This window comes from Haliotis rubra, unplaced genomic scaffold (assembly GCF_003918875.1).
Source record: "Haliotis rubra isolate DU_JTF1 unplaced genomic scaffold, ASM391887v1 Scf862, whole genome shotgun sequence".
In the NCBI taxonomy this organism is placed as follows: Eukaryota; Metazoa; Mollusca; class Gastropoda; order Lepetellida; family Haliotidae; genus Haliotis; species Haliotis rubra.
The window spans coordinates 393,802-419,041 of record NW_025767593.1 but is presented as its reverse complement, the minus strand read 5'-3'; the positions used below and the strand labels follow the sequence as shown (position 1 = coordinate 419,041).

The 25,240-nt window shown below is 40.3% G+C and overlaps 1 protein-coding gene across 1 annotated transcript; it reads right to left on the bottom strand.

The window, feature by feature from the left end:
* Positions 1-489: 489 nt before the first annotated feature.
* On the bottom strand, positions 490-25,152 carry LOC124262979 (carboxypeptidase E-like). The gene is made up of 8 exons (XM_046697596.1): positions 24,779-25,152; positions 11,618-11,829; positions 8,773-8,943; positions 8,385-8,548; positions 6,582-6,718; positions 2,404-2,543; positions 1,094-1,209; positions 490-901 (listed from the first exon to the last, which is right to left on the bottom strand). Exons 1-8 carry the CDS (start codon positions 25,011-25,013, stop codon positions 490-492), a joined length of 1,587 nt encoding a protein of 528 aa, XP_046553552.1. The 5' UTR covers positions 25,014-25,152.
* Positions 25,153-25,240: the final 88 nt, after the last annotated feature.

Below are 25,240 nucleotides of genomic sequence, written 5' to 3'. Positions count from 1 at the left end.
CACCTGCAGGAGCCCCATGCCACCCCAGTGCCCACCACCTACAGGAGCCCCATGCCAATCCCAACTAAAGCTCCCTCCACCTGCAGGAGCCCCATGCCACCCCAGTGCCCACCACCTACAGGAGCCCCATGCCAATCCCAACTAAAGCTCTCCACCTGCAGGAGCCCCATGCCACCCCAGTGCCCACCACCTACAGGAGCCCCATGCCAATCCCAACTAAAGCTCCCTCCACCTGCAGGAGCCCCATGCCACCCCAGTGCCCACCACCTACAGGAGCCCCATGCCAATCCCAACTAAAGCTCCCACCACCTGCAGGAGCCCCATCCCAACCAAAGCTCCCACCACCTACAGGAGCCCCATGCCACCCCAGCAACCTGGACCTGTAGGAGCCCAATCCCAACTAAAGCTCCCACCACCTACAGGAGCCCCATGCCACCCCAACACCCTGGACCCGTAGGAGCCCCATCTCAACCAAAGCTCCCACCACCTTCAGGAGCCCCATGACTCCCCAGCACCCTGGACCTGTAGGAGCCCCATCTCAACCAAAACACCCACCTCCTGCGGGAGCCGCATGGCAATAAAAGCACCCACCTCCTGCGGGTACTCCTTTTCAACTGTCTCTATCCTGACCTCTTCACACTCCTCCTGGGAAGGCTGTGGCTTGTCACTAGAAACCAGCTCAAAATCGACTCGCTGAGCTCCACGCTGGGCCTCCAAGTTGTTGTTCACTCGAACACATCGGGTGGCATTGTGGTAGCCAGGGGCAACAACTGTGATACGGTAGTACCCGTCAATCAACAGGCGATAGTAATCACCATCAGCAGCTGTAAAGACAACAACCCCTGATGTAAAGTTGATCCCATAGATGTAGGATGAGTTACAGCAAGCAGCCTGAATTAGTCTAGTGTGTCAAGACATGTATCCAAGGTGTCATTCACCAAGCTAGAGCAATGGCTGTGTAAAGTGGGGACTGACAACACCCAGAGCTGGGACTATCTCACATCTATGATAATGTATGAGAGCGACAAATTTTGAACCCTTTTCAATCCTGTGCATTAAGTAGAGAGTGTGTTGTCGAGTCTATATTGTGTACAAACCTGAGAATATCATGAGCAATATACTCGATGTCATGTTGGTCGCCTTGATGGCAGCATCCTTTACAGGAACTCCATCGGTTGTCTTCACGAGACCCTTCACTCCAATGTGACTCTGAAACACATCATGTTGTGGGCTGCAGGGATGCTCTTATCTTGACACAATAAGGAACTCACATATACACACAAAAGCAATGACTGGGAACAAGTAAACCAACTACTACAGACCAATCATTAAACCGACTACAACTGACTATCCAGGAAACCCACTAATTTGACTATCCAGGAAACCCACTAACGCTGACTATCCAGGAAACCCACTAATGCTGACTATCCAGGAAACCCACTAACGCCGACTATCCAGGAAACCCACTAACGCTGACTATCCAGGAAACCCACTAATGTTGACTATCCAGGAAACCCACTAACACCTACTATCCAGGAAACCCACTAATGTTGACTATCCAGGAAACCCACTAACACTGACTATCCAGGAAACCCACAAAATGCTGATTACCCAGGAAACCCACTCAATGTTGACTATCCAGAAACTCCACTAATGTTGACTATCCAGGAAACCCATCAATGCTGACTATCCAGGAAAACCCACAAATGCTGATTATCCACAATACCCACATTAAACGCTGACTACCCAGGAAACCAACTAACACTGACTATCCACAAAACCGAAAGTTGCACTGTCCAGCCAGTAAACCCACTAATGCTGACCATCCAGGAAACCCACTAATGCTGACTATCCAGGTGAACCCACTAATGCTGACTATCCAGTAAAACCCACTAATGCTGACTCATCCAGGAAACCTGCAATTAATGCTGACTATCCAGGAAACCCACTAATGCTGACTATCCAGGAATCACTATGAGTAAGAGGCAACTGAATCCAGTTTGGAATGTGCTGTGTGGACTAAGCTGGCCTCTAACGCTGACTATCCAGGAAACCCACTAATGTTGACTATCCAGGAAACCCACTAATGCTGACTATCCAGAAAAACCACTAATGTTGACTATCCAGGAAACCCACCAACGCTGACTATCCAGGAAACCCACAAATGCTGATTATCCACAAAACCCACAAACGCTGACTACCCAGGAAACCAACTAACGCTGACTATCCAGAAAACCCAGTTGCACTGTCCAGCCAGTAAACCCACTAATGCTGACTATCCAGGAAACCCACTAATGCTGACTATCCAGGAAACCCACTAATGCTGACTATCCAGGAATCACTACAGTAAGAGGCAACTGAATCCTGTTTGGAGTGTGCTGTGTGGACTAAGCTGGCCTCTACCTGCAGGATGTAGAAGATAAGGGCATCTTTGTTCTCTTTCCAGTAGTCTTCCAGATCCCAGTCCCAGGGGAACTTGGTGCAGCCCAGCTCAAGGGTGATCTCAAAGCAGTTGGTGTCAAGGTAGTTGTAGTCCTGCATACCTAGAAAGTGGGTATATGCAGGTAGTTGTAGTCCTATGTACCTTGATAGTGGATATATACAGGTAGTTGTAGTCCTGCATACCTAGATAGTGGATATATGCAGGTAGTTGTAGTCCTATGTACCTTGATAGTGGATATATACAGGTAGTTGTAGTCCTGCATACCTAGATAGTGGATATATACAGGTAGTTGTAGTCCTGTGTACCTTGATAGTGGATATATATACAGGTAGTTGCAGTCCCATGCATCTAGATAGTGGATATATATACAGGTAGCTGTAGTCCCGGCATACCCAGATAGTGGATATATATATGCAGGTAGTTGCAGTCCTGCATTCCAGATAGTGATATACACAGGTAGTTGTAGTCCCATGTATCTAGATAGTGGATATATATACAGGTAGCTGTAGTCCTGCATACCTAGATAGTGGATATATATACAGGTAGTTGTAGTCCTGCATACCCAGATAGTGGATATATATACAGGTAGTTGCAGTCCTGCGCATCAGATAGTGGATATATATACAGGTAGCTGTAGTCCCGCATACCTAAATAGTGGATATATATACAGGTAGTTGCAGTCCCATGTACTATCTAGATAGTGGATATATATACAGGTAGTTGCAGTCCCGCATACCCAGATAGTGGATATATATACAGGTAGTTGCAGTCCTGTGTACCTAGATAGTGGATATATACAGTAGTAGTTGCAGTCCCAAGGCATCTAGATAGTGGATATACACAGGTAGTTGTAGTCCTATGTATCTAGATAGTGGATATATATACAGGTAGTTGTAGTCCTGCATACCTAGATAGTGGATATATATACAGGTAGTTGTAGTCCTGCATACCTAGATAGTGGATATATATACAGGTAGTTGCAGTCCTAGATGGTGCACCTAGATAGTGCGATATATATACAGGTAGTTGGTAGTCCTGCATACCTAAATATGTGGATATATACAGGTAGTTGAAGTCCTGCGTACCTAGACAGTGGATATATATACAGGTAGTTGTAGTTCTGCATACCTAGATAGTGGATATATACAGGTAGTTGTAGTCCTGCATACCTAGATAGTGGATATACACAGGTAGTTGTAGTCCTGCATACCTAGATAGTGGATATATACAGGTAGTTGTAGTCCTGCATACCTAGATAGTGGGTATATAAAGGTAGTTGTAGTCCTGCATACCTAGATAGTGGATATACACAGGTAGTTGTAGTCCTGCATACCTAGATAGTGGATATATACAGGTAGTTGTAGTCCTGCATACCTAGATAGTGATGGATATATATACAGGTAGTTGTAGTCCTGCATACCTAGATAGTGGATATATATACAGGTAGTTGTATTCCTGCATACCTAGATAGTGGATATATATACAGGTAGGTGCAGTCCTGCATGCACTAGATAGTGGATATATATACAGGTAGTTGTAGTCCCGCATACCTAGATAGTGGATATATATATACAGGTAGTTGTAGTCCTGCATACCCAGATAGTGGATATATATACAGGTAGTTGTAGTCCCTGCATACCTAGATAGTGGATATACCACAGGTAGCTGTAGTCCTGTGTACCTGAGATATTGGATATATATACAGGTAGTTGTAGTCCCAAGCATACCTAGAAAGTGGATATACACAGGTAGTTGTAGTCCCTGCATACCTAGATAGTGGATATATATACAGGTAGTTGTAGTCCCTGCCCGCACACCCAGATAGTGGAGATATATACAGGCAGTTGTAGTCCTGCATACCCAGATAGTGGATATACACAGGTAGTTGTAGTCCCAGTAATCCTAGATAGTGGATATATACACAGGTAGTTGTAGTCCCAGCATACCTAGATAGTGGGTATATATTACAGGTAGTTGTAGTCCCCAAAACCCAGATAGTGGACATATGTTACAGGTAGTTGTAGTCCCGTGCACGAGATATTGGATACATACATGAGGTAGTTGTAGTCCTGCATACCTAGAAAGTGGATATACACAGGTAGTTGTAGTCCTGTGTACCTAGATAGTGGATATATACACAGGTAGTTGTAGTCCTGCATACCTAGATAGTGGACATATGTACAGGTAGTTGTAGTCCTGTGTACGTAGATATTGGATATATATACAGGTAGTTGTAGTCCCGCATACCCAGAAAGTGGATATATGTACAGGTAGTTGTAGTCCCTGTGTGCCTAGATAGTGGATATATACAGGTAGTTGTAGTCCTGCATACCTACCTAGATAGTGGGGTATATATACAGGTAGTTGTAGTCCCTGCATACCTAGATAGTGGATATATACAGGTAGTTGTAGTCCTGCATACCTAGATAGTGGATATATACAGGTAGTTGTAGTCCTGCATACCTAGATAGTGGATATATACAGGTAGTTGTAGTCCTGCATACCTAGATAGTGGATATATACAGGTAGTTGTAGTCCTGCAAACCTAGATAGTGGATATACACAGGTAGTTGTAGTCCTGCATAATCATTTTTAATCCTACTTTTGATCGATTTTCGATCATTGGAACACCACAAGCAGGTACTGAATAAAAATGAAATCTCACTGTGATAGGGATATATACAGGTAGTTATAATCAACATAGGGATATATAAAGGTAGTTTTAATCTACATAGAGGTATATATGGTACACAGGTATGTATAATACTGCATATCCAGATAGTGTATATACATAGGCAGTTATAATATTACATACCTAGACAGTGTATATACACAGGTATTTATAATACTGCATACCTAGATAGGGGATATACACAGGTATTTATAATATTACATACCCAGATAGTGTATATACACAGGTATTTTTAATACTGCATACCGTGATAGTGTATAGACACAGGTAGTTATAATATTACATAGCTAGATAGTGTATATACACAGGTATTTATAATACTGCATACCGTGACAGTGTATATACATAGGTATTTATAATACTGCATACCAAGATAGGGGATATACAGAGGTATTTTTAATACTGCATACCATGATAGTGTATAGACATAGGTAGTTATAACATTACATAGCTAGACAGTGTATATACACAGGTATTTATAATATTACATACCCAGATAGTGTATATACACAGGTATTTATAATACTGCATACCGTGACAGTGTATAAACATAGGTATTTATAATACTGCATACCAAGATAGGGGATATACACAGGTATTTATAATACTGCATACCGTGACAGTGTATAAACATAGGTATTTATAATACTGCATACTGTGATAGTGAATAGTACATAGGTATTTATAATACTGCACACCGTGATAGTGTATATACACAGGTATTTATAATACTGCATATGTAGAAAGTGTATATACACAGGTATTTATAATACTGCATACTGTGATAGTGTATATACATAGGTATTTATAATACTGCATACCTAGATAGGGGATATACACAGGTATTTATACTACTGCATACTGTGATAGTGAATAATACATAGGTATTTATAATACTGCACACCGTGATAGTGTATATACACAGGTATTTATAATACTGCATATGTAGATAGTGTATATACACAGGTATATATAATACTGCATACCTAGATAGGGGATATACACAGGTATTTATAATACTGCATATGTAGATAGTGTATATACACAGGTATATATAATACTGCATACCTAGATAGGGGATATACACAGGTATTTATAATACTGCATATGTAGATAGTGTATATACACAGGTATATATAATACTGCATACCTAGATAGGGGATATACACAGGTATTTATAATACTGCACACCGTGATAGTGTATATACATAGGTATTTATGATACTGCATAGACAGATAGGATATCTTGGAGGTATTTATTCATACTTAATGCAATACCTTGATGGATGGGTACACACATAAATAGGTATTTGCAGGGTACTTGGTGCAAAGAAAAATGTAATTGAACATAGTGATCATCTTGAGACAGGTCATAACCTCAAGCTTTGTTTGGATAATGAGATGGGCAAGATTCCCGTGTGGATGCATCACCTCATCACTACTCACCTCGAGGCACTGAGTACCACTCTCCCCCATTAGTGATGCCACCTTGCTCCCCAAAGTTGTCATCACCGGTCATGTCGCATGCTTCATGGGGCTGACCCATCTTGGTGTGTTCCTTGGCGTAGGACCTGGCCAGATACCTGACACAGACAATGGAGAACATCAGTTACAGAATTCCAACAGGACTACAACACAGCAAGAGCAGGTCCAGGCCATACCTAATTCTGTTTTCCAACTTGGGTCAGGCAATATGCAACAATCACTCATTCACTCACCAACTTGGTATAATTGAATACATAGTAATATTTTAATGATGACGCTAACAACAATTTGCAAAGGAAATTGATAATGGGAATGAAAGACAAATCTGTTAGATATATAGTTGTTATGAAGATGTGTATTTTCAGGTCTCATGTAGACAGAAAGGGCCCTATTACCATGCAATGTACACACAACATATTTTACTTATATCCAAACGTGTCAGCTTCATGTAGAAGGTAAGCAGCCCCTAATGATCCATGTAACCCACAAGCATGACAAAGGTTCGCCATGAGAGTGAAGCTGGATTCAAACCCACAATCAGCAGATCTTTCACAGAATTTTAGTGCTTTTCACTAATGTCACACCTTTGTCACCATAGCAACTCATTGTCATGGCAATGCATATACTGACTGACTGACTGAGTTTAGCTTTACACCGCTTTTAGCAATATTCCAGCAATATCACAGCGGGGGACACCAGAAATGGGCTTAACACATTGTGCCCATGTGGGGAATCAAACCCGGGTCTTCGGCGTGACGAGCCAACGCTTTAACCACTAGGCTACCCCACCGCCCCAACGCATATACACACCTATAATGATATATGCAGATATAATGATTAATACTGGTTGTAAACAGTCGCTGCACAAACATATCAAAGACAAACCATATGTTATTTCTATTAGATGCAAATGTCGAATTAAGAAAAGAGTATATTCCACAGAAATTATTTGTGTCACCTTACTAGGGAAAACTTATCAGATTTTTATAATCAGAAGACAAATCTGTTCATGAAAAACAAGTGTAGAAGTAAGCACAACTCATATACCCCTGCTTCCCACTTCGGGACATGGATATGACTGATATATATATATATACTGGTCAATAGTCTACACTAAGAGGGAACTAAAGGTTATGAACCTAATATATATATATATATATGTGACAAAGATCAGCAGCTCACAAGACTTTCTCCTTGACCCCACCAAACTTTATAGACATGTTAGATCATAGTTTTGCCATTTACTGATAACATTAATAATTGAACCTAGCATGTATAGCTTCAGAGTTCTGCTCTGGACAAGATAACCATCAAAGACATTTTGCACTAAGTCCATGGAAACAGCAAAAAATAAGATTCTGATAAACTTTAAAATAGCAAAAGGCATATCTATGGGTCATGATTAACTTGCGTGTTAAGTCTGGTGAACCTGGCCTGTAAACTTTAAGGGACATGCTCCAGACAAAGTTTCAGGATGGAAGGACAGACGGAAGGACCGATGGACGGAAGGTCCAATGGAAGGACAGAATGAATGCTATATACACCAGCTACTTTGTAACTTCATACTTTGGGGGTATAATTAGCCCTGTTTATAACACACTTGTTGACATGAAGAAACGTCTGATTTCTTCTGGCAACTAATTTTACAATGTTATGATGCTTTCCACTGTTCGCACTGTCCACACTTTGCCTGTCATTATAACACTACGTATATGGGCTTGAGGACATATGTACAATAAACCGTCCTGATCTTGATATACACACCTCAAGGTTGCATCATCAGGCGCCTTGGTGTACTCCTGCGGTTTGCCACTGCGGGTAGTGTCGTATGGGTAGTTGGCAACAAGGTCCCCGCCGTGGAGGTTAGCCGACAGGACAAACGGGATCCTTGCTAGCCATTTCATCACAGCACGTGTCTCTGGCTGCAGCTGCAAGGTCAAGGTCAGAAAAAGGTTATATTTTTGTTACATCTGTGTTTAAATTGTTGACAGGAACTAATACGACAGCATATATTTTTGTATAAATGTTACTCATACATGCCTTGCATAAAACAATTTACATGAGACACAGTTTGTGTTCCTTTTCTCATCAACAATGAGCTACCTTTGGTTTAGCCTAATATTCACATAATTTGACATGTCAGGACACTTACATTGGTGACGTTCTTAATTGCAAATTCCACCTTCTCCAGGTGGTTGTTACGGCCCTTGTGTTCTGCCTCATGCTGATACATAATTGAGTTCAGGTCGGGGAAGTTGCGGTTCAGATCCACGCTGTTGTTGTTGGCGCGACCAATAAGCCAGTCAGGATCACCACCCTTCTCCTGGCAACAGGAAACACAGGCACTAAAGTCTTCAGTGAGCAATGTATAAAACCTGAGCCAAAGTGAAGGTAAAAATATAAGGTAATGGTTGATTAATGTCCCTATTCCATCCATAAGCACCATGTACCTTGACATCAATGTAGTTCCTGTAGGCCTGCTCCCCACCCAACCTTCAAGCACCATGTACCTTGACATCATTGTAGTTCATGTAGGCCTGCTCCCAACCCCACCTCTACCCTTCCAAGCACCATGTACCTTGACATCATTGTAGTTCCTGTAGGCCTGCTCCCCACCCCACCACCACCCCCTTCCAAGCACCATGTACCTTGGACATCATTGTAGTTCCTGTAGGCCTGCTCCCCACCCCACCCTTCCAAGCACCATGTACCTTGGACATCATTGTAGTTCATGTAGGCCTGCTCCCACCCCACCCTACCCTTCCAAGCACCATGTACCTTGACATCATTGTAGTTCCTGTAGGCCTGCTCCCACCCCCACCCTTCCAAGCACCATGTACCTTGACATCATTGTAGTTCATGTAGGCCTGCTCCCACCCCACCCTACCTCTTCCAAGCACCATGTACCTTGGACATCATTGTAGTTCCTGTAGGCCTGCTCCCCCCACCCCACCCTTCCCAAGCACCATGTACCTTGACATCATTGTAGTTCCTGTAGGCCTGCTCCCACCCCCACCCTACCCCTTCCAAGCACCATGTACCTTGACATCATTGTAGTTCCTGTAGGCCTGCTCCCCACCCCACCCTTCCAAGCACCATGTACCTTGGACATCATTGTAGTTCCTGTAGGCCTGCTCCCCACCCCACCCTACCCTTCCAAGCACCATGTACCTTGACATCATTGTAGTTCCTGTAGGCCTGCTCCCACCCCACCCTACCCTTCCAAGCACCATGTACCTTGACATCATTGTAGTTCCTGTAGGCCTGCTCCCCACCCCACCCCACCCTTCCAAGCACCATGTACCTTGACATCATTGTAGTTCCTGTAGGCCTGCTCCCCCCCCCCACCCTTCCAAGCACCATGTACCTTGACATCATTGTAGTTCCTGTAGGCCTGCTCCCCACCTCACCCTTCCAAGCACCATGTACCTTGACATCATCGTAGTTCCTGTAGGCCTGCTCCCCACCCTGTTCTCACCCTTCCAAGCACCATGTACCTTGACATCATTGTAGTTCCTGTAGGCCTGCTCCCACCACACCCTTCCAAGCACCATGTACCTTGGACATCATCAGAATTCATGTAGGCCTGCTCCCACCACACCTCTTCCAAGCACCATGTACCTTGACATCATTGTAGTTCCTGTAGGCCTGCTCCCCCACCCCACCCGTCCAAGCACCATGTACCTTGACATCATTTTAGTTCCTGTAGGCCTGCTCCCCCACCACACCCTACCAAGCACCATGTACCTTGACATCATTGTAGTTCCTGTAGGCCTGCTCCCCCACCCTACCCTACCCTTCCAAGCACCATGTACCTTGACATCATTGTAGTTCCTTTAGGCCTGCTCCCCACCCTACCTCTACCCTTCCAAGCACAATGTACCTTGGCATAATTGTAGTTCCTGTAGGCCTGCTCCCCACCCCACCCTCCCAAGCACCATGTACCTTGGACATCATTGTAGTTCCTGTAGGCCTGTGCTCCCCACCCTACCCTACCCTTCCAAGCACCATGTACCTTGACATCATTGTAGTTCCTGTAGGCCTGCTCCCCCACCCTACCCTACCCTTCCAAGCACCATGTACCTTGGCATAATTGTAGTTCCTGTAGGCCTGCTCCCCCACCCCACCCGTCCAAGCACCATGTACCTTGACATCATTGTAGTTCCTGTAGGCCTGCTCCCCACCCTACCCTACCCTTCCAAGCACCATGTACCTTGACATCATTGTAGTTCCTGTAGGCCTGCTCCCCACCCCACCCTGGCCCAAGCACCATGTACCTTGACATCATTGTAGTTCCTGTAGGCCTGCTCCCCACCCCACCTGTCCAAGCACCATGTACCTTGACATCATTGTAGTTCCTGTAGGCCTGCTCCCCACCCTACCCTACCCTTCCAAGCACCATGTACCTTGACATCATTGTAGTTCCTTTAGGCCTGCTCCCCACCCCACCCTTCCAAGCACCATGTACCTTGGCATAATTGTAGTTCCTGTAGGCCTGCTCCCCCACCACACCCTACCAAGCACCATGTACCTTGACATCATTGTAGTTCCTGTAGGCCTGCTCCCCCACCCTACCCTACCCTTCCAAGCACCATGTACCTTGACATCATTGTAGTTCCTGTAGGCCTGCTCCCACCCCACCCCACCCTTCCAAGCACCATGTACCTTGGCATAATTGTAGTTCCTGTAGGCTTGCTCCCCAACCCACCCCACCCTTCCAAGCACCACGCACCTTGGCATAATTGTAGTTCCTGTAGGCCTGCTCCCCACCCCACCACTTCCAAGCACCACGCACCTTTGGCATAATTGTAGTTCCTGTAGGCCTGCTCCCCACCCCACCCCACCCTTCCAAGCACCACGCACCTTGGCATAATTGTAGTTCCTGTAGGCCTGCTCCCCCCCCCACCCCACCCTTCCAAGCACCACGCACCTTGGCATAATTGTAGTTCCTGTAGGCTTGCTCCCCCACCCCACCCTATCCTCCAAGCACCATGTACCTTGGCATAATTGTAGTTCCTGTAGGCCTGCTCCCAGCCATCAGGGTTCATGGATGGCATGATGTGGATGTGTATGCTGTTCACCAGGAAGTGGATTAGCTGATCGTTCTGTTTGTAACCTTCACATAAGAAGTCAATGAGCTTGAGAAGCACCTCCCGCCCCACCACCTCATTACCATGCATGTTGCCGACATACTTGAACTCAGGTTTACCTGAAACAAACATGGCATTCATTAGCTTTAGCAAAAAGTTCATTTGAAAGTTTGCTTACAAAATCCGTCTCTTGACCTTCGAGGCAGACCAATGCATTGATCCAAATCCTAACTAGTGTAGAGGTACAGAAGGTCACCTTCATTGAAAGACCTAACACACAAGGTAAAAATATAATACTGTAATTGGACCTCACACACAAGGTGAAAATATAACCCTGTAATTGGACCTCACACAAGGTGAAAATATAATAATGTAATTGGACCTCACACACAAGGTGAAAATATAATACTGTAATTGGATCTAACAGACAAGGTGAAAATATAATACTGTAATTGGATCTAACAGACAAGATGAAAATATAATACTGTAATTGGACCTAACACACAAGGTGAAAATATAATACTGTAATTGGACCTAACACACAAGGTGAAAATATAATACTGTAATTGGACCTAACACACAATGTGAAAATATAATACTGTAATTGGACCTAACACACAATGTGAAAATATAATACTGTAATTGGACCTAACACACAATGTGAAAATATAATACTGTAATTGGATCTAACACACTACTGCTGTATGATGTTCTATTCTGCTATGTGACAACACACTCTATAATACTACAGCTGAATGATGTTTTATTCTGCTATGTGACAACACACTCTATAATACTACTGCTGTATGATGTTCTATTCTGCTATGTGACAACACACTCTATAATACTACTGCTGTATGATGTTCTATTCTGCTATGTGACAACACACTCTATAATACTACAGCTGAATGATGTTTTATTCTGCTATGTGACAACACACTCTATAATACTACTGCTGTATGATGTTCTATTCTGCTATGTGACAACACACTCTATAATACTACTGCTGTATGATGTTCTATTCTGCTATGTGACAACACACTCTATAATACTACTGCTGTATGATGTTCTATTCTGCTATGTGACAACACACTCTATAATACTACTGCTGTATGATGTTCTATTCTGCTATGTGACAACACACTCTATAATACTACTGCTGTATGATGTTCTATTCTGCTATGTGACAACACACTCTATAATACTACAGCTGTATGATGTTCTATTCTGCTATGTGACAACACACTCTATAATACTACAGCTGTATGATGTTCTATTCTGCTATGTGACAACACACTCTATAATACTACTGCTGTATGATGTTCTATTCTGCTATGTGACAACACACTCTATAATACTACAGCTGTATGATGTTCTATTCTGCTATGTGACAACACACTCTATAATACTACAGCTGTATGATGTTCTATTCTGTTATGTGACAACACACTCTATAATACTACTGCTGTATGATGTTCTATTCTGCTATGTGACAACACACTCTATAATACTACTGCTGTATGATGTTCTATTCTGCTATGTGACAACACACTCTATAATACTACAGCTGTATGATGTTCTATTCTGCTATGTGACAACACACTCTATAATACTACAGCTGTATGATGTTCTATTCTGTTATGTGACAACACACTCTATAATACTACTGCTGTATGATGTTCTATTCTGCTATGTGACAACACACTCTATAATACTACAGCTGTATGATGTTCTATTCTGCTATGTGACAACACACTCTATAATACTACTGCTGTATGATGTTCTATTCTGCTATGTGACAACACACTCTATAATACTACAGCTGTATGATGTTCTATTCTGCTATGTGACAACACACTCTATAATACTACTGCTATGATGTTCTATTCTGCTATGTGACAACACACTCTATAATACTACAGCTGTATGATGTTCTATTCTGCTATGTGACAACACACTCTATAATACTACAGCTGTATGATGTTCTATTCTGTTATGTGACAACACACTCTATAATACTACTGCTGTATGATGTTCTATTCTGCTATGTGACAACACACTCTATAATACTACTGCTGTATGATGTTCTATTCTGCTATGTGACAACACTCTCTATAATACTACTGCTGTATGATGTTCTATTCTGCTATGTGACAACACACTCTATAATACTACAGCTGTATGATGTTCTATTCTGCTATGTGACAACACACTCTATAATACTACTGCTGTATGATGTTCTATTCTGCTATGTGACAACACACTCTATAATACTACTGCTGTATGATGTTCTATTCTGCTATGTGACAACACACTCTATAATACTACTGCTGTATGATGTTCTATTCTGCTATGTGACAACACTCTCTATAATACTACTGCTGTATGATGTTCTATTCTGCTATGTGACAACACACTCTATAATACTACAGCTGTATGATGTTCTATTCTGCTATGTGACAACACACTCTATAATACTACTGCTGTATGATGTTCTATTCTGCTATGTGACAACACACTCTATAATACTACAGCTGTATGATGTTTTATTCTGCTATGTGACAACACACTCTATAATACTACTGCTGTATGATGTTCTATTCTGCTATGTGACAACACACTCTATAATACTACTGCTGTATGATGTTCTATTCTGCTATGTGACAACACCATCTATAATACTACTGCTGTATGATGTTCTATTCTGCTATGTGACAACACACTCTATAATACTACAGCTGTATGATGTTCTATTCTGCTATGTGACAACACACTCTATAATACTACTGCTGTATGATGTTCTATTCTGCTATGTGACAACACACTCTATAATACTACTAGCTGTATGATGGTCTGTACCAGAACATCTAGTGTTTATCATCAAGAGCATCAGTGTAACTAGCTGTCTTGGGGTGATTAAGATTCTCCTGACATTTGAGAAAATTGTTTCTACCTGGTTCGTGGAACCACCAATGCAAAAAATCTGTTGAATAGCACTTCCTGTGCATGGCTGTTGTTGGTTGTTGCAAATACCATAACAGCAAAGTTGGTAAGCAGGATGTGAAGCCATGGTCATGGTGTTATTAACAATGTCAGCTTAGTCAGAGAGGCAACAGTCAGTCTGGCCAGTTTGAGAGGCCACAGTCTGAGAGGTAGTCCGTCTCACAGTCCCTGAACCATATTATTTTCCCCAATGCTTAGCCCTCCCTGCAATGCTAAAGCCCTAAATGAAATAAGTCTAGATTTCCTCAGGTTCAGGAATCTCTGGTCTTACTGGGGTTCCTTTTCAGTTTAAATGGGTTTAATTGCTATCAAAATTATATGTATTCAGGGACTAAACATTAGTCTATCTGAGAGGCCACAGGCAGAGAGGCCAGTAGGTGAAAGCAATATAGTAATTTCCATACCACTACTTACAACAGATAACAAAGCATCCCTTACCACTTATAATAATTAAAACACAATGTAATGAACTTCAAGTGAATAATAACACAATTACATCACAGGTTGACAAAATATTTCAAGCCATATTACAATTTAAAAACTTCAATCCTATTTATACTTTCCCATTATCACTCCAAAGAAAATTAAAAGCATGTCCTTTAAATAACAAGTCATCTTAGGGTCAGTACTATTAATTACTATATTTCATCAATCTAACCATAACCTGTTCACCTAAAATAATATATTTTATGCAGAATTTATACTTTTGGGAGTTGAAAACCCCCCCACAAACATAAAACATTATGAAGCATTTGATTTAATTGTACTTAGGCCAGACCAATTTTATTTCTTGTTTTACGGATTTTTGTCCTCAGAAAACCTTAAGGCAGGAGGAAAAAAATATTAAAAAAAAAAATCACCAGTCAAAGTAATATTCCTTTTAAATACTAAAAGTATTTTATTTTGGGCAATTTATGAAGTGTATATGGGTCAAAAACAATCAAAACATTTTTTTTTGTAAGTTACACTTTTGGCCAACAAAGACATGAGTATTTTATTTTTTGAGCAGGGAATTTTTTTTTTCTTTTCTTCTTATTTTTGAAATACGACCGGCGGATCTGTAAAACAAGAAATATAATTGGTCTGGCCTTACTGAAAACTGCAACATATCTCGATGCAAATTCTACAATGTAAAACCTTATTTACATATGGAAAATAAGCTTTTTAGGATAAAAGAAATACTATTTTCAAGACTGTTAGTCAGTAGACATTCTATGGAGCATGGATGGTGAAACATAAACTCTTTGAAAATGAGCAGTTTTTACTCTACTTTTTGTTTTACATTTTTTGACATTATGGAATCTCAGGCACTGCACTATACTATATAAACCTGAATAGTTTATGCACATGTGAATATGTGAGTTAAAAGTATTTTCATTTTCCATTAAACATACTAGATGCTCTGATAAGCTGTGAAATCTATTTTCTATGTCACAGGCTTTCTGCTACACTGGACTGAAGCCAGTTAAATGAAACAGTGACAGCTTTTCTACTGAACATTTAATTGGTAGCCCATTCTACAGAATGGAGTTGTGACACATTTGCAACACCCTATGAGAAATGAGAAACAGTGAGAAAAATTTTCCTATATATACCACTTTTATATATGCTACTGTCAGGTGTATTCTTTAACATCTATATTGTAGTGTGCTGTAGGAACATCTTGCACCTGTTGTTGCTATGGTTACAAATAGAAAATGGAGGACAGCTTGTCTAATTCCCCACTTTGTCTCTTGTCACGTCACGTCAGTTAATTCACCAGGAAAGATAGGAAATCAATCAAGACAGCTGGAAACATTTCCAGCTCATCATACATTTATCAAAGAATGAATGATCCTCATTTAATAACAGCCATTCCAAACAAACAGCCACAAAGACAGTGACAGTATAATTAATAACATGTTCAACATCAAATCCTAACACAAATGAAACCAGTTTATAATGGATTAGCCTACAGCATAGCGAAGCGGCGTGTTATACGCCCACATAACCAACACCGCTATTAAACCGCTATTGTAGGAGGACATGGGACCTGGCCGAGTGTGTATTGATTTTCATACATGAAGATGTCCAGCAGGGCGCCATGGACACAGTCATACAGTGGTCCAACCATCTTGTGAACAATGTCCAGCAAGTGGATAAAGTTATTGATATCCCCAGCAATGGTAAAATTGTCAATATTGATTGATTGTCAAATGTGTGGGATAATTTTCATCCACGATACAAAAACTGTACAAACTTTAGAAATAATTTATCACGAACCTCACTATTTCTGAACAATATTGTTAATCTTCATTACCGATGTATTTAATTCAGAAACTGGTTTCAGATATCATACCCTCTGTTATTATAGCTTACTGTTCACACATCCTAGTACTCATGTACTAGATCTTACTATTCATAAAGCTCATTAATTTCCTATTAGGTTTCATTGATGATACTTCTCATGACGTACATACATAACAACATTGTTAGCAATAGACCTCATTGCTTCACTAGGTTATAGTGTCTATACACTTCCTGCATGTGTACTGTAGAACTGAACTTACTGTTAACATTTCTCCAAGGTTCGATACCAAGTATGTTTAACAGATTTTCTTTCAAATATAACTTTGACAAATGCTCGCTTCAGGATAGAAACTTGTTGTTTATTGCTAGATACTGCGATTTTCTTTTCAAATATAACTTTGACAGAGACAGTTGTTTATTGCATCCACTTTTCATCCACTCCCTCTCTGCTGAGTTCCACTTCTCAGTTGTTAGTCGTTTGGTCACAAGGAGTGTCACATCAATACGGTGACCCACGACACTGTTTGAAGTGTAAATGATGGCAGTGGGAGGTATGATCAATTTCTCCTTTGATGAAACTTACTTATCCATGCTGTGTATTGGAAAGCAAAGTGGCATATCCATCATCACTGAACCATGCATGGTGGGTGATCTTCTTGAGCATAAATAACTTAACAAACATTTCTGCTGAACATCTTTAGTGCACCTTGAGTATATCACATTAGTTTAAAACAGACAAAGCAAAGGAAAAGCAACACAGTAATTTCGAGGCTAAGGTGTTGCCATTTGAACTTAAATATTTTTACCAACTATCTCAAACTTTGCAAAAAATCCCAAACTATCAAAAGGCACCAGTTCATCATTGAGACCTATCTATGAGCCAACTTTGGTATAGAAATATGCTTTTCAAGGTATACTACGAAAACATCTTGCCCGGACCGAACATAAATATAACATAGTATTATTATTATTATTATTGGATATTTATACAGCGCACATATCCACGCACTAGTGCACGCTCAAGGCACTGGTATTTTTTCCCCCTCGATCATTGGATGTCAATCTCAATGGCACATCTTATTATCAATCTCAGCTCCCTGGGGATCATACACGTCTTGCTGCCACAAGGCGCACAGAGTTATTGCGGCTTTCCCATCCTTACGAGGTGCCCATTCGCAGCTGGGTGGACTGGGACACATAGTCACAGTACTTTGTCCAAGTTTACTGCACACGCTGCTGTACCCAGCCAGCTTTCAACTAGGTGTTTGCACGTATTCATGTGGCCACCATCTGGTCATATACCAACGGATTCGTGGGTTCTTTTAAGTGCACAGGGTTGTGTACTGTACACTAGGGATTGTGACAACACTAAAAAAAGAGTCTGCACACATAGTTGACTCCAAGGTTTTACACCCGGGTCACTAGTGGGCTCGATCACGGCACCTCATGCTTGCTGGATCACTAGCCTGGCTTTAGCCAGCTCTCGGTGTTCCACCACTTCCTTCAGGAGATTGTAAGCCCGATATATATATTGAATTTTATCTTGGACGATCAAATAGATTTCACTTGAAATAACTAATCTATTGCTTTTAAGTAGGGAGGAAAAGATTTTACTAGAAAACAATGCAAGAATGTAATAGAATCTTCCATTTCATACCTATATATATATATATACACACACACACACACACACCATGAATACTGATGGTACTAAATACACAAGAACAGTGGCTTTGTGCTTGAGCCAGGTGAAAGCAATCATTAGCTTGTTATAGAGACATGACCCTGATAATGACAATACATTGTGTATAATGACCTATGTGCCATACGTGTTAGGTCAGCAGTAACCTGGAGACAACTCATTAATCCTACAATTATGTACCTGTATGTTGTATGAACCCACTGATCCACATATCAGTGCTCCAGATAAGGGCCATGATCGGATATAAAATATGCACGATACGGTAGGAAATAATTTAGAAAACGTAGCAGATACGCACCACAGCAATGGTGTACGGTCTTAGAATCATTTACAGATGTATTTATCTGAAAAATTATTGTTTTATTGTTTTTCTACCTGTTTACACAAGTGTAGCAATGCTGTGGTGCATATATGAAACGAAACACAAGATAACTGATACACCATTATATTCCATTCAGTTCTCTAAATGTACTCATAAGGTTTTCCAGTACTCCTGTATTGAAAAAATAAGGAGTACGTACTCTTGATGTTGAAAAATTATCTGGAGCCCTGACATATGGTTAGCGCCAAGGGCTAATAGGATGAAAGGAACTACTCCACTGATCACCTGTCAGCCCTAGAAGCTGTCAGTGTCAGAGACAGAGGTAAGAAGCTGTCAGTGTCAGAGACAGAGGTAATGTGTGTGTGTGTGTGTGTGTGTGTGTGTGTGTGTGTGTGTGTGCGTCTGCGCGAGTGCACGTGTGTTTTCTGCATGCACCAGGTTATTAAGAGAATTCTAAGTAGATGGTTCCAGTCACATGGGGCATGGTGGATGAGTTGTCTAAGGTGCTGCGCTACTTGCAGGCTCTTTCAGTGTTGTCGCAACCCCTAGTGTGCAGTACACAACCCTGTGCACTTAATAAAGAACCCACTCATCCAATAATAGGCGACCAGATGGTGGACACACGAACACATGCAGACACCTAGTTATGAGTATAGTAACGTGCAGTATCATTGGACAAAACACTGTGACTATGTGTCCCAGTACACCCAGCTACAAATGGGTACCTTGTGAGGATGAGGCTGTGTGATAACTCGCTGACGCAGTTGAATGCAGGCTGCATGAGTTGAATACTCCCCAGGGAGTTGAGTTGGTTAAAAGAATGCCAGAAAAAAGACAAAGGGAACACTCCAGTGCCTTTAGCATGTACTGGTTGCGTGGATATGTGCACTAAATAAATATCCGAAAATAAAAATTATATAATACAAGTAATTATAACATGTCACTCCTTGTCAAAAGACTATCATATTTCCTCACAAACAACCTTCCCTTCTCTTCTGTCTTCCCTCCATGTCCCTCTTGTCTGCCAGTCCCAGTTTTTCTCCATCCTCTGCCCTACCCACAGTGTCTATCCTCCCCTCCCCCAACAGAACCCTTCCATCTGCTATTCACCCGTGGTTGATACCTTTGACAATGTGATGTGAGACAATGTGCAGGTGACATTCAGTTGTTGACAGGCTCTGAGAAGAGTTTGGTCAATGTAATTGGCCACTGATCCCTGGAGCCTAGTAAAGTAGGATTCCTGTCATGTCTCATTACTCTCAACATCAGCCTCACAACAACTTCTGGATACACTCCCACTCTAGAGCAAAACATCAACCCCGGGATTGGGGGATTCTTTCTCAAAAGTTGAAATTGTTTGAAGTCGTTTTACTTTCTGAATATCATCTGTGACCGCCATGGTAACTCTTTCCTGCGCTCATTACGCGCTTTGCGCAAGTTTCTAAATGATTTTCTTGTTCATTTTCAGGAACACAGGTTTCTAAACAACTGATTTCTATTCATTTATACTATCACCCAACATCTAAGCAAGATAGTTTGGACACACTACACAGTGAAATCTAGTTGTCGAGTGTAATCAAGTTTACCTGCAGTTAACTGCATATCAGACACAATCACATTCAGACACAAAACTTTGCTATGCATAAATACCTCAGATTAAGGTGGATTGGGAAACTAAACATTTTCACCAGTACAAATTAGTGGTGTTCCGATTAATTGAAATAATCAAAGATTGATCGCAGTGACCAAACGACCAAGCAATCAATCACATTTTCTCATAATCGAACATAAACGATTTTGGAACTACTGTTTTAGTCTTTGAAATACTTTATAGAACAAACTTTATGGATAACAACTTCTTTTTATTACAGTGAGTGGACGTTTTGATTTTAGTCTTTGAAATACTCTGACAATGGAACATATCGTTCCATTATGAAGTTGTCAGGGACTATATTGTACTTCCCAACTTCTAAAATGCCACTCAAAGTTTAATTCAATTATCGAAAAAAACTCACTTCACTAACTGAAAAGCCATGACTGAATATTTCTTGAAGACTCCGGGAAGTTTATGTTCATGATATATTAGTCATCACTTTAAAGTAGCAAGTTGCATCATGTTATAAATATCTGCAATAACAACCTGGATAGGAAAATCTGAAAAATGACGCTAACCAATTTTTTTCGATGATTGTTAGTTGGTAATGAAACAATCATCAATTGTGAGATTTCAACCAATTCCCAACACTAGTACAAATGTTTTACACATATTGTCTCCACTGACTTTTTGTGGTCAATAATTAAAATCCTAAAACTTCCAGATAAGATTAGAAAGATGAACCCAAATACCTCAAACAAACTAAAATACTTCCATATATCTAACTGTAGTGAATGCTCACATTGAAGATGAAAGGTTCACCTCAAGTATGAAATCCAACCAAATATTTGAAACATAATATATATTGTGTTACGTTGCTAGACTGACAGTAATATAAAACTAACACAAGAAGTCAGCAAATTAAAGAATATTCATGTCTTGTTCTTGTTTTCCTATTTTCTATGTAAATGTGAATTCACCCATCCACACCAACAGTACAAATAGAACTTTCAACATACGCATATACTGTATATGGTGTGTCTAAGGGACATGAATCAGTTAATGTACCAAGTTGGTGGATGTATAGTCCGTTTGGCTCAAAAGCGGACCGATGAATTGCAATCTAACTCGAAAACTAATAAACATAAATTACTCAATGAAACGCTGATCATAATCAAAACATCATACCCACTCTGTGAGGTTTTCGCAGAATTATTTTCCTAAAAATAAAAAAGTTGCTTAACAATTTAAATATTGACACAGTTCACCATTTGTTACGAGGGAGGAGTGCAGAGAAAGGGACAGCCAGGTGTTCGAGAACGGATGGAGACGGCACAGCACAGGTTAATGAATAAATAACTTTGTCTGTGAATGTGCTTCTCGAACACCTGGCTATCCCTTTCTCTGCACTCCTCCCTCGTAACAAACAGTGAACTGTGTCAATATTTTAATGATAGTTTGTTAAACAACTTCATTATTTTTAGGACAAAAATTCTGCAAACACCTCACAGAGTGGGTATGATGTTTTGATTATGATCAGCATTTCATTGAGTAAGTTATGTTTATTAGTTTTCGAGTTAGATTGGAATTCATCGGTCCGCTTTTGAGCCAAACGGACTGTAGTATATGCTGATGTTATACAAGGCATGGTGGAAGACCACGGTGAGCCTGCTGGCTGAATTGAGTGTGTGGGTAGGTGGCCTGCTGGCTGATCTGTGTGTGTAGGGTGACAAGCAGGCAGAGAGTTGAGTTCTCTGTGTGGGTGACATCAAGGTGAGAGTGTGGGTTTGACAATGGGTAACACTATACATAATATCCATCACATTTTGTCACTTACAGTTCTTTGAAAACTATTTACAAAACTTCATTTAATTACATATCTTATTTATAGATATAAAATCTATTACAAAACCTACTAAGTAGAAGAAAATATGATTGAACTGGGCGCCATCTACCTGCCTGCTGGAAACATTACATACTGCATGTCTTAAGTTACTTTGAAATTACACATATTATTTAACCCATAACCCTGACATTTTCCCACTATATTTGTTGTGTCAATTGATCACTGTGTAAGTAACAATTCATCAGATAAAGTTACTTTGTGTGTTGCCTTGCTTTTTATTTGTTGAAACAACATTACATATGTCATCCTATGAAACATATATTCTGATTCATTCTGTCTTAGTGACCAGATGTTATTACTGCTGACATTAAAGTGTAACCTGTGCCAATCATATGTTTTATGACTAATTACTGTCACAGGTTCAATAAATAACAAAGATACAATACTGGCAAATTTATAGATAACAACATATTTTATAAAATAATAAATCTTTTATCACACAATAAAAGAAGTTGTTTAGTATAATCTGTCAACAATATACTTCCCAACTTCTGAAATTACACACAAAGAAATAATAACAACCTTGCTTTAGCAAGTAATGATGTTAGTATCAATAACCATGAGTGAGTTGAGTTTTTCACCACTTTTAGCAATATTCCAGCAATATCACGGCGGGGGACACCAGAAATGGGCTTCACACATTGTACCCATATGTCGAATATAATCCAGGTCTTCACTGTGATGAGCGAACGCTTTACCACTAGGCTACCCCACCACTCCCCCAAAACCATGAGTTATACGTCAAAACAACTTTGTATTGAAAAACAGAGACAGATACTACTGATGGTCATTACATTGTCAAAACATTGTAAAACTCAGTCAGATGTCAAACATACTGAGAAAATAAAACAAACTAAACTTTCTAACATATTTTAGCCAATTCCCACTGTTTTAAATTTGCGAAAAGAATGAAGCCACAGTGATCTTTAAGTCACGGAAACCCCATACTGTCCTCACTAAATTACTGTGTAAATTGTCTCAAATGTTTTTACAGTTGTAACAGTGACCTCAAGTATCTATTATTTTCATAATAATTATTATGGTCATTTTTACTTAATCTATCCAACATATGATAAGTTATTAGAGGTGAGAAACGTGACTTTTAGAATATTTAAGGATTGAATTTTTTCGGTTTATTGGGGTATGAATCAAAAAGCTGATGTGCAAACTGTATGAATCTGCGCATATTTCCTACTTATACCAATACATTGGTGAATATCCTTCCTTCAATTCTGGTAATATTACTGTTAATGTTCAGTTCGCAATTTAGATGTCAAGACCTTTTAGTCATAAGCATGTTATAAGCAATTGAGATGTGTTAATGTTGCAACTCCATTTGAACTTGTTCAAATCCATTTTTGTTCCTTAGGGACCGTTCATAATTTATGGCTAGGGGAGCAATGATGATATTAAAAGGGGGTGGGGGTGTCATCACCATTTTGTTCTGGGGAGGCAGGTATCATCAATTTTGGCATGTAGGGGGACCTGGAAATATCAAAATATGCTTAAAAATTATGGGAAAGGAGGGTTGGGGGGTCATTGATTTGTAAATGAGATGCAGGGCGGGGTCACATACAATGTACATACATTTTAGGGGGGGGTGTCATTCACATTGTACATGCTTCTCCAAGAAAATCATCATCACCCCCCTAACCATACATCATGAACAGACCCTTATTATAAAGGTCTCACAAGTGCACAGATATCAATGTTGATGTCTACAGTACATTAAGCCAACAATACCACAGGCATTACATAAATAATTCTGAAGGTAAAAATATTGTGTGAAACCATAATTACATTAGTGCTTCCAATTGAGTGTTACCTGTCTTAATAATCCAAATGATTAGTTTTTAGTGTATTGTATTATGATAAAAATAACTAATTAATTTATATACCATATAGGAAATTATTACTTGAACAATGAATGTTTACCCACTGTAGTGAACTTTTGATCATTACAGTAAGGAAATATGTCAGATAAAATGAATATAAACTTCCCAATAAACCGTAATTGGGAAAATCAATGTTCAAGCATAGTTTACTGCACAACATATGAAAACTGACATAAGTCAGCATACCCTACCACAACAGATTTTAAAGACATGTTAGAACAACCAACCATGCGGCTTTGGGTGTACCCATATAATCAGTAGTAATGTGTTTCTAGGCATTCCTACTGGCATTGGGGAAATTGGTAAGCCAAGATATGACCTAAAAGTAAAAGTACTAAGTGTTTTCTATTCTCTTACCAGCCTCGTGTATTCCGGGGTTGTTAGAGAACTCGATTACAGTCAGACTTCGGTTCCGCACTGATGGCTCACTGAGGTTGTAGATTCTTGTGATTTCTGGACATCGCCTATTGGCGTCATTAATGACATCGAGCATAGCCTCATGGTTGTGGTGGACAAACTGGAAGCCGAGAGATGTTGGCAAAGCAACGAGGATGATCGGTACCAGGACCGATATCCGTAGAAATTTTATCATAACTTAACTTTCAAGACTGTTAGAATCGATTCAATCTACAGCTGACAAATACTGAAAGCTTCAGACCTATGGCAGCTGACACCAAATGGCAGAAAACGAAAAGCGGTGTATAATTTATACAGAATACATCAATGTTTACGGAAATATGACGTCAAAGGGAGTAATTATTATGGGAAGATAAGAAATGATATATGCGATGGCGATGCTGCATATTACTGTTCTTTCTC

Bases quoted from the DNA above. Each gene is read 5' to 3' on its own strand.
- LOC124262979 (XM_046697596.1), bottom strand. From the start codon at position 25,013: ATGATAAAATTTCTACGGATATCGGTCCTGGTACCGATCATCCTCGTT. The intron at 11,830-24,778 runs GTAAGAGAATAG...TGTTTGTTTCAG, and splicing joins CCCCGGAATACACGAGGCTG to GTAAACCTGAGTTCAAGTAT. The intron at 1,210-2,403 runs GTAGAGGCCAGC...GATGTGTTTCAG, and splicing joins TTATCTTCTACATCCTGCAG to AGTCACATTGGAGTGAAGGG.